This window comes from Chiloscyllium plagiosum, chromosome 12, assembly GCF_004010195.1.
Source record: "Chiloscyllium plagiosum isolate BGI_BamShark_2017 chromosome 12, ASM401019v2, whole genome shotgun sequence".
NCBI lineage: Eukaryota > Metazoa > Chordata > Chondrichthyes > Orectolobiformes > Hemiscylliidae > Chiloscyllium > Chiloscyllium plagiosum.
Window position 1 is genome coordinate 82530319 of NC_057721.1, and position 11157 is coordinate 82541475.

The 11157-nt window shown below is 40.7% G+C and overlaps 1 protein-coding gene across 1 annotated transcript in view; it reads right to left on the bottom strand.

Moving 5' to 3' along the window:
- gbe1b (glucan (1,4-alpha-), branching enzyme 1b) overlaps window positions 1–11157 on the bottom strand; it is a 611336-nt gene that overhangs the window by 515747 nt on the left and 84432 nt on the right. Inside the window, exon 2 of the mRNA XM_043701429.1 lies at window positions 9231–9400. Coding sequence (XP_043557364.1) covers window positions 9231–9400 — 170 coding nt within the window. The remainder of the gene's footprint in view (window positions 1–9230; window positions 9401–11157) is intronic.

An 11157-nucleotide genomic window follows, 5' to 3' on the forward strand; every position in this document is an offset into this window, starting at 1 on the left:
CACAACTCCAATTATGTTTTTTTTTGCCTTTGTGGTTCCTCAATTCCACCCACACAGACTCCACATCATCCGACGCTATGTCATTCAATACCATAGATTTAATTTTGTTCTTAACTAACAAGGCAACCCCACCCCCTCTGCCCACCTCTCGGTCTTTTCGATAAGTTGAAAAACCATAGAGGTTTAACTGCCAGTCCTGACCCCCCTGTAACCAAGTCTCTGTGATGCCTACTACATCATAATCCAGTAACTGTGAAGGAACAGTGAGGGGAACTTGCAGGTGGTGATGTTCCATGTGTTCTATGTCAGGGATTGTGTTTTACATCTTTCACCCACTTCATCTTGAACACATCAGCATAACCTTCTATTTTTTATTCCCCTCTGTTGTTTTTCCATCTTGGATGTGGTTTGCTCACTGAGCTTGAAGGTTCATTTCCAGACATTTCGTTACCCTACGAGGTAACATCTTCAGTGGGCCTCAGGCGAAGCACTGCTAAATACTCCTGCTTTCTATTTATACGTTTGGGTTTCTTTGGGTTGGTGATGTTATTTTCTGTGGTAAAGTCACCTCCTGTTTCTTTTCTCAGGGGGTGGTAGATGGGGTCTAACTCAATGTGTTTGTTGACACATCCGGTTGGAATGCCATGCTTCTAGGAATTCTCATGCATGTCTTTGTTTGGTTTGTCCTAGCATGGATATGCTGTCCCAGTCAAAGTGGTGTCCCTTTCTCATCTGTATATAAGGATACGAGTGAGAGAGGGCCATGTCTTTTTGTAGCTAGCTGATGGTCATGTATCCTGGTGGCTAGTTTTCTGCCTGTTTGTCCAATGTAGTGTTTGTTACAGCTCTTGCACAGTATTTTGTAAATGACATTAGTTTTGCTTCTGTCTGTATAGGATCTTGGCAAGTTCATTAGCTGCTGTTTTAGTGTGTTGGTGCGTTTCTGGGCTACCATGATGCCAAGGGGTCTGAGTAGTCTGGTAGTTATTTCCGAGATGTCTTTGATGTAGGGGAGAGTGGCTACGGTTTGTGGACGTGTTTTGTCTGCTTGTTTGGGTTTGTTACAGAGAAATCGGCAGACTGTGTTCATTGGGTACCCATTCTTTTTGAATACACAGTATAGGTGATTTTCCTCTGCTCTGTGTAGTGGCTCATTGAAATAATGTTCTGATTCAGCTTCATTTGTGGATGTTGGAATGTTTGCTTCTGTAGTTCAATATTTGGTCTGTATGTATGGTTTTCCTGAAGACGCTGGTTTGAAGTTCCCCATTGGCTGTTCGCTCTACTGTGACATCTAGGAATGGCAGTTTCTTGTTGTTTTCCTCCTCTTTAATGAATTTTATGCCAGTAAGGGTATTATTGATGCTCTTGAAGGTTTCCTCTAATTTGTTTCGTTTAGCGATGACAAAGGTGTCATCCACATAGCGGACCCAAAGTCTGGGTTGGATGGTTGGCTGAGCTGTTTGTTCAAGTCTCTGCATTACTGCTTCTGCTAAGAACCCTGATATCGGAGATTCCATGAGTCTTCTGTTGGTTTGTCTGGAGGTTATGTTGTTGAAGGTGAAGTGTATGGTAAGGCATAGGTCCACTAGCTTGATGATACTGTCTTTGTTGATGAGGTTAGTGGCGTTTAGTGTATGTGCCTTTGAGTCTAAGACCAAAACACTTAATAGAAGACTCACGGCAGTCCATCCACTCCACCCAAGAATTCCTGAAAACCATCAAAAACACTAAGATAAAAGGGGATGAAATAATGGCCTCCTTTGATGTAACAGCCCTGTTAACATCAATCAACTTTAATCTGGCCAAGGAAACACTGACAACACAATTAGAAGATCTGGAATTAAGAGTCTAATGCCACGTAATCATTATCAATTGTGAAAAAATTCCATCTAGTTCACTGATGTCCTTTAGGGAAGGAAATCTGCTGCCTTTACCTGGTCTGGCCTACATATGACTCCAGACCCACAACAATGTGGTTGACTTTTCAAACTGTCCTCTGGCAATTTGAGATGAGCATTTGGTTCAGCCAGCAACACCCACATTTCATGAATGAATTTTAACAAGTTCGTTACCCCAACATTTCACAAAAATTAAGAAAATAGCCTTATTCTGTTTAATTTACATAGTTCTGATCACCACCTTGCACTTCAAAGGCTTCTATCTCCTTTTAGTATTGAAAATGGATACCTTTTCAATCTTCACTGATATCAACTTCAGAATTGTAACCCTCCAACCCCAGTCCAGCATATCTCTTCAACCTTTTCTAGTCTCTTCTCTATATTCCAAATCTTTGTTTTCCATCGCTCACACATCTTTCAGCCAGCCCATCCTTCTCCACAATCAGCAAACACACATTCACTCAGTTATCACACTTCCTCCTGCTTAAAAAAAAGTGTCCTTCATACCAACCAAATTACATCATTCTACTCAAATTTTCTTTTCAGTGGAGAACTTCCAAGACTTCAAAGCTTTGGGATTTCTTTACATCAAGGGAGCTCCAAAAAATGAATTCGACACAACAAAGCAAATTCCTCCAACAGAGAACAAATCCAATAAATAAAAAGCCTATGAGAAAACCTAATCAAACAATGGATAACAAAATGGAGCTGGAGCGAGAGAAGAATTTCTTGCCTCCATAGATTAGTATGAATACTGAAATACAACAGCTAAATCAGATTTTTAAAATATAACCTGACTGCACTGGGGTGGATGAAAGCAAAAGGTGTGGAGGAGCAAGTGAGCATAAAACTGGCTATCAGTGTTTTCCTAGGACAGTGGGAAGTGTGTTTCAGCATTGGGATGGGGGTTAAGAGATCAAACTAATGTAATTAAGTCTGAGCAGAATGAGATATTCCATTGTTCCAGTAACCAAGTTCAGATCAGGTCTTCAGCAGACTAAAATCAACATAATTCTTCAGTTAAAAATTTCCACTGATTGAAATACCAAAGGAATACATATAGCATGGAGCAGAGCATGGAGCATAACTGGCATTAGCAGAGGTCAGGTACCTCAAATTTGTTCAGAGTTGATAAACTGGAATCATTTCTTCAGCAATTACATGACATAGTTCTGAACTTCTTGAAGGTAGCAGGTGCTATAGATCAGAACCAACTACAATCTTACCTCAGCAATAACCGGTAGTTGATGGCATCTTTAATAGAATATGCAGGTACCCAAAAGGAGCTTCATAGGATAGAAAATTGACACCAAGCCAAAAAAGGTGACATTAGGCCAGATGGCCAAAAGTTTAATCAATCAAGTAGATTTTTAAATTTTTCCTTATTTAAAATGTAGCTAACAAGGTTTACATACATATTTACACCGAGTCATCCAGCACAGAAACAGATCCTTTGGTTCAAACAGCCCATGCCGAACATTATCCCAAACTAAACTTGTCCCACCTGCCTGTTCCTGGCCCATATCCCTCCAAATCCTTCCAATTCATGTGTCCATCCAAATGTCTTTTAAACATTGTAATTGTACCCACATCCACCACCTCCTCAGGAAGTTCATTCCACACGTGAACAATTGTGTAAAAAATTTGCCTCATGTCCTCTTTCATTCTCTTTCCTCTCATTTTAAAAATGTGCCCCTAGTCTTGAAATTCCCCATCTTACAACTACCATCAACTCTGTCTATAGTCTCTCATTAATTTATAAACATCTTTCCATTAGACCTTATAGAGGTTTACAAAATTATGAGGGGCACGGATACGATAAATAGGCAAAGTCTTTTCCCTGGGTTTGGGGAGTCCAGAACGAGAGGGCATAGGTTTAGGGTGAGAGGGGAAAGATATAAAAGAGACCTAAGGGCAACTTTTCAAACAGAGGATGGTACGGGTATGGAATGAGCTGCCAGAGGAAGTGGTGGAGGCTGGTACAATTGCAACATTTAAAAGGCATTCGGATGGGTAAATGAATAGGAAGGTTTGGAGGGACATGGGCCGGGTGCTGGCAGGTAGGACTAGATTAGGTTGGGATATCTGGTCAGCATGGACAGGTTGGACCAAAGTGTTTGTTTCCATGCTGTACGTCTCTATGACTCTACAAAGACAGGTACAAAGTTTATCATCAAGAAGCTGAAGGAACAGCCACTCAAGATGAAACAATTAAAATCAGGATATTCAAGAGATAAAAACAGATAAGCAGAGATCTCAATTCAGGGCAAGAGGTTAGAGACAGTAATGGACAAGGCCAGGGAGAATTTGAATACAGAAAAGCCATTGCTGAACCAGAGCCAGAGAGTCAGAGGTGTACAGCACGGAAACAGACCCTTCGGTCCAACCCGGCCATGCCAACCAGATATCCCAACCCAATCTAGTCCCACCTGCCAGCACCCGACCCATATCCCTCCAAACCCTTCCTATTCATATCCCCATCCAAATGCCTCTTAAATGTTGCAATTGTACCAGCCTCCACCACTTCCTCTGGCAGCTCATTCCATACACGTACCACCCTCTGCGTGAAACAGTTGCCCCTTAGGTCTCTTTTATATTTTTCCCCTCTCACCTTAAACCTCTAGTTCTCGACTCCCCGACCCCAGGGAAAAGACTTTGTCTATTCACCCTATCCATGCCCATCATAATTTTGTAAACCTCTATAAGGTCACCCCTCAGCCTCAGACGCTCCAGGAAAAACAGCCCCAGTCTGTTCAGCCTCTCCCTATAGCTCAAATCCTCCAACCTTGGCAACATCATTGTAAATCTTTTTTGAATCCTTTCAAGTTTCACAACATCTTTCTGATAGGAAGGAGACCGATAGGACAGGAATGTCCTGTACAGCCACTGTAGGTCAGTCAATACAAAGTGAGAAGTGAATGGAAGCTGGTGAAATTTAGGATTTCAGCAGTCAGCTGCATGATCTCAAGTCTATGGAGAGTGGAACAGTGTGGGTGGAATGGAAAGTATTGCTCTGACTGTCAAACATTCATCCACAAACTGAAACGAACAGTCTGCATGCTAGTTATTCTAGAAGAGGAAAAAAGTATCAAGCAAGTCATTCAAAACCTCACACCTTTCAACTTCTAACCCACCAATTGTTTTCTAAAATTAAATTAAACACTAAAGTCTCACATGATAACGTTTTGAACCCCATTGGGCATCAAAACACTTATTTTCACTTCTGAACATCACCCCCACACTCTAATTCATCTGCCTAGTAACAGCCCTTCCATCTGCTCAATCTTTCGAATATCCCCTTTTCCAGACTCCCTAATTTCAGCCAACATGAAGTTTAACTCTCAAAAATTTACCCTATGTATTCTGTTCCTTCATTGTTGATCAACAACCTGGAATTCAAAAGTTTTTTTCATTTATGGATCTCTCAGTCATTTTCTCTGTAATTGAGGGATTTTGACTGCCTCCAGAGATAAATTTTCCAATCTCCCATCCAGCTGCTTCACCTGGAGATTACATCAGCACAGTGGCCTTAATCTTAAGTCAGAGGCTATGAATATTGCAGCGAGTAACTTATGTAATGCCCCAAAGCCTGTCCATCATCTACATGGCACAAGTCAGGAAGGTAACGGAATACTCCCCACTTGCTTGGATGGGTGCAACTCCAACAACACTCGAGAAGCTTGACACCATCCAGGACAAAGCAGCCTGCTTGATTGGTACCACATCCACAAATATCCACTCCCTCCAACCCAGACACTCAGCAGCAGCAGTGTGTATTACTTGTAAGATGCATTGCAAACATTCACAGATCCTCTGCAGCACTTCCACCTAGAAGGACAAGGGCAACAGATACATAAGAACACCTCCAACAGCGCTCCCTTCCAAGCCATTCACCATCCTGACTTGGAAATAAATCACCAGTTCTTTCACTGTTGATGGATTAAAATCCTAGAATTACCTCTCTAATGGCATTCTGGGTCAAGCCACAGTAGGTGGACTGCAGCAGTTCAATGCGGCAGCTAACTACCACATTCGTAAGGGCACCTAGGGATGGGTAATAAATGACAGCCAAGCAGCGAAGCCCACATGCCATAAATGAATTAAAAAATGAGAGTAGGGAATGTCTTAATCTGTTTTGTAAGGCATCTCAAACAGACAGACTGATGCGATGGACCAGCTGATCATTTCCTCTCCAGCATGTTTATGTATGTGTCAATTCAAGGAGCTCAGTCACAGAACAATGTAGAGATTGGAACAAGGAATCAAGATATTTAGCCCAGTAAATTCACTCTTTATTCAAGCAAACAATCCTAATCATGTCCATCCACCCCATTTCCACATCTTTTAATCCTTTTTCTTAATCCACTGAGTCAATCTAATTTTAAATGTTCAGTAGTTTTAAATTCAATAACTAAACCCAGAAGTGAGCCCCACAGTCACATATTTGGTTAAAAACTTTTTTCTGCCTTCTGCTTTTATTTGTATTTACATATAAGCTTTAACATAGCTCACTTCTCGAAGAAATTCCATGAGCAATTATCAAACAGGACTTGACATTATATCCCAAAAGGAGTTATTAGGTGAGGCAATCAAAATCTTGGTCAAGGAGGTGGGTTTTAACAATATCTGAAGACAAAAAAAAAAGGAGGTAATGGCCTCAGATGATTATGAATGGAATTCTGTAGACTAAGACCATGGCAGTCAAAGGCTATTGGCCACACCAATTGTGGAGAGATTAAAAATAGGATTGAGCACAAAATATACCATTAGAAGCAGGCCATTGCTGAAGAGATGGTATGAAACTGAAGTTTAAATATCTAAGAGGATTGTGGAGCTGAAAGAGTTTACAGAGAGAGAAATGGCAAGTCTATGAAAGGATTTGACAGCAAGGATGAAATTCTAAAACCAAGATTGCTTAACCAGAAGCCAATGTAGATGTGAAATGTGATGTGTGAAAGATTTGGTACAGGTGAGGACACAGAGCTTTGGAAACCAACCATAAATTTCAAGGAATATTCAAGTATAGCAGTAACACAGATTGTGTGGAGTCCTAGAGGATGAGACTGAATTCCAAGCAATACTACCTGTCAAAAAAAATGTAGGAACTATGCACTAGAATGGTCACTTTGACGCTGCATGGGTCCTAAATGTAAGCATCACTGGTTAATGTCACTTTATTTTAACTGCCTCTGGAGCACTGAGTTTTGTTAGTACTATAACGGTGTTTTTTCCACTTGGGACTAAATCAACCTTCATGGAGCATTTGCTGCTGATTGTGTCCAATATCCGAATGGAACTTATTTTGCAACTTATCTTCAGGTTTCTCTTCTGAGATTCTCACTTCTCCCCCTTGCAGATGCCAGATACTGATGGACTGTCCTCACATTCCAAACCCACTATGTTTTGAAATTCTTCACACGTCTGACATTTGGAAGGGACCATAGTTTTCATTTTGACGAGAAACGGACTCTGCTACATGGCGCAAAAGAAAGTTTTGCAACTTGAAGAAACTGATGCATGTTTTTAGCTGTACAAGACAATGTTATTTTGCAAAGCAGTAAAGAGGACATTTTGAAACTGGGTGGCAGTTTCAAAATAGTCTTAGAGTTAAGAAAACACTGCCTGATGGCAGCCTTGGTCGGGCTGCAGTTTGCTACAAATCAATAGACACAAGGCAGCTTGACACACCCAGAGCCTGCAAATTATTTTGCCCTGTCTCTCCACCTGAGTGAAGAGATGAAAAATAAAGGGAGTTTAAAAGAAAGAATTTTAACAAGAAAAGATGAAGTCCACCAGATCAACAACTTAAGTGAAGGTTTACCATTGATTTCTTGACAATATCGTGTCATCACTGATAGAATCAAAAAGAATTGAGAGACAACTTAACCAATCCTCATGATCTGGAATTCAGAATACTGCTCTCTGTCTGTATGCTTTCCACCCATAATACCTTTGACAAGCCACATATGTTACAACACAGGATAAAACCTCTCTGCTAATTTCAATGTGACACACAGAAAAGATTCATACCATGCTGTAATCAATGAAAATTTGAGAGGCAAAGAACTATCCCAAAAGTCACTAATTTAAAATAAAAATTAACAACGTTAATTTTTTAAAGTTTAACAGAGAATGATTAACTAACAACTATTTACAACTCATTTATCTAAACCTACCCTTTACTTTCCCCTCTACAATACTGGTCTGATAAAACCCCAGATTAAGATTTACAGAAAAATTCAAGTTTCAAAACCAGCCAGCTATGGAATTTTCTCTTTGTATCTTCCTCAGCAGTTGTGCTCTCCAGGTCGGTGTTGATATTTTTTCCTGTGCTAACTCCTCCTCCAGACAGGTACCTCTCAGTGTTCTTACAAGCAACCTACATCTGTTGGTCTTTTGGCAGCACCCCTTCCCAACTGTTCAATTTTCCCCGGTCTTATACACCAAAACATTGTATCATTTCATTGGTTTTAATATTGTCAAAATATGAAATTCAAACTTGACTGGAATTTGGTATCTTGGGGTATAGTTTAAACTAATTGGCCAAATTTGAATTTGTTTTTGTCTCATAGCAACCCAGCCAGTACCTGAGCAAGTGTTACATTGTTACCTTGCTCTGAACTCTCTGTGCTTCTCTAAGTCCTTGCTAGCTTTCAATTCTCTTAGAGGTACAGTACTCCTTACACCTTCATAACATAACAGTAGTGATTTGTTTTCTCTGCTGTTTAAACTTTAACTACAATATCCTGCCAATGACAAAACCTGGTGCAAATTGCTTTTGTCCTGACGAAAAAGCAAACTGATTATACTGATGGTCTAATTGGGATTTCGTATATTTCTTGATAGTTTTTTGGAACAATAGGATACAGCTTTTGGTGCACACCCCCAATTAAGTCTTGACACATTCCAGTGCTAGTGATCTGTTTAACCATATCGCCCATACCCATAAATTCATCTTTGACGGCATAGGATTCAAGATGGAAGTGAACAAGAACAGGACATTGAATGATGGAGCTGGTGTGAGGAGCTCAATCAGATAAGCTATGTTCAGCACCTCAATTCCACTCACACTCCTTTGCTCCACATCCAATTTTGTCACTTACTGATAATAAGCCTCATAAATAAAACAAATACACAAGTGAATAAAATCTTCTGAAACAAAGAAAGCACACTCCCTAAGACAAAATGCAGGTATTCCATGAACAAGTTAGGTGACAGCATTTCCAGCATTTTCTATTTATGCCTCAGACAGCAGTACTTTGCTCTTTTTAGAACATTACATTGTTATGATAAAGTAAAAACAGGTTTACAGGGATGATGCATACTCACTGAATTCTCCAACAAGGGACACAGAATTTGCTCCTGGAGCCCACTCCTTGCAGTAAATTCCACCATCAGCCAATCGGTTGACACCAAAGGTTTCATAGCTGCGGGAAAACTGCTCTAGGCTTCCTTCATTCTCTTCAATACTTCTTGCCAAACTTACAAATTTATTGTACCTATGAGGGACAGTTCAAAAATATAAAGTTTCAGAGAAAGTTACAGCAAAGGCAGTTAGAATGATAAAGGATAACAGAAGTTGAAGCTTTTAAACATAATGAATATTATTTAATAATATTACATATTTTCAAAATCCTAGAACATTTCAGGTATTGGGTTTGATCATATTTCAGTTCACCAGATCACAAATGAAGATCAGTAAGGCATAATGGGTTTGAGCCATCTGGGTAGTCAATTGATATCTGCGATCTGTAATGCTAGAAGGGGATAATGTCTTCAAACAAAATAAAGAGAAGAGAAGAGAATCTCAGAAGAAAACGATGGAGGCTAATGCTTGCAACAAAGATTTGCCTCAAAGTAAGTGCAACTCAAAAACTCCACAAACACAGGGAACTCTCTTCTTCCAAGAAGGGTTCACTCATTTGTGGAGAAAGCACACACTGGACAAAACTCAGTTTCCAAGTGGTAATGGCACCAAGTGATATCTACCAACGAGCTTTAAATTCAGGTGATACAAAGCGATCATTCCAAAACAAAGATCCTGTATTTTCTTGGACAGATGGTGTTGCTGGGAATTTTCCAAATTCAATTTCAGCTCTCGGGGCCCTTTACAACCTCCCCAACCCCTCGTTATAGCACCTTTTGTGCTGCTAATGGCTATAACCAGGTCTCAAATACAAGGCACTTTGCATCAGTAAAAAATTATTCGGAATCCAAGATTGACAGTAGAGCTGCCAAAAAAAATGAACGAATGCTGGTTTAGCAGTTCATGGTAATGCTAACTTACAAAACTGACATGTACCAACTTGTACTCTGATAGGAAGTTGATGACATTATTCAATCCAAGCTCTCCTCTCCCACTTTTCTTGCAATTTTTAAGTGTCAGGAAGTTCAAAGTTTGTGCGAAGATTTGTAGCTTGCATGGTATTTTGTACACTACATTCGTCTTGCTCATGTTGGGTATCGGGTCCTTCGTTCTGGTGAGTTGTTGTCTGAGCGTGGCTGTTGGTTTGTGTGCCGTTATGAGTCCTAGGGGTCGCAGTAGTCTGGCAGTCAGTTCCGAGATGCTCCTGATGTATGGTAGTGTGGCTAGTCCTTTTGGTTGTGGTATGTCCTCGTTCCGTGGTCTTTCTCTTAGGCATCTGCTGATGAAGTTGCGCGGGTATCCGTTTTTGGCGAATACCTTGTATAGGTGTTCCTCTTCTTCAGTATGGGTGGAAATTAGGAACAGTAAGGGAGCAGTCACCTCATTGGGGGTTTACTACAGGCCCCCCCAATAGCAGCAGGGAGATTGAAGAAAGCATAGGTCGGCAGATTTTGGAAAAGTGTGAATGTAGTAGGGATGTTGTAATGGGTGACTTTAACTTTCCCAATATTGATTGGACCCTCCTTTGAGCAGATGGTTTGGAAGGAGCTGTTTTTGTAAGGTGTGTTCAGGAGGGTTTCCTAACTCAGTACGTTGACAGGACAACGAGGGGAGAGGCCATTTTGGATTTGGTGCTCGGCAATGAGCCGGGGCAGGTGTCAGATCTTGCGGCGGGAGAGCATTTTGGTGATAGTGACCACAACTGCCTCACATTCTACATAGCTATGGAGAAGGAGAGAAGCCGGCACAATGGGAGGATATTTAATTGAGAAAAGGAAACTATGATGCTATCAGACATGAGTTGGGAAGCATGGACTGGGAGCAATTGTTCCATGGAAAGGGCACTATAGACATGTGGAGACTGTTTAAGGAACAGTTGTTGCGAGTGAT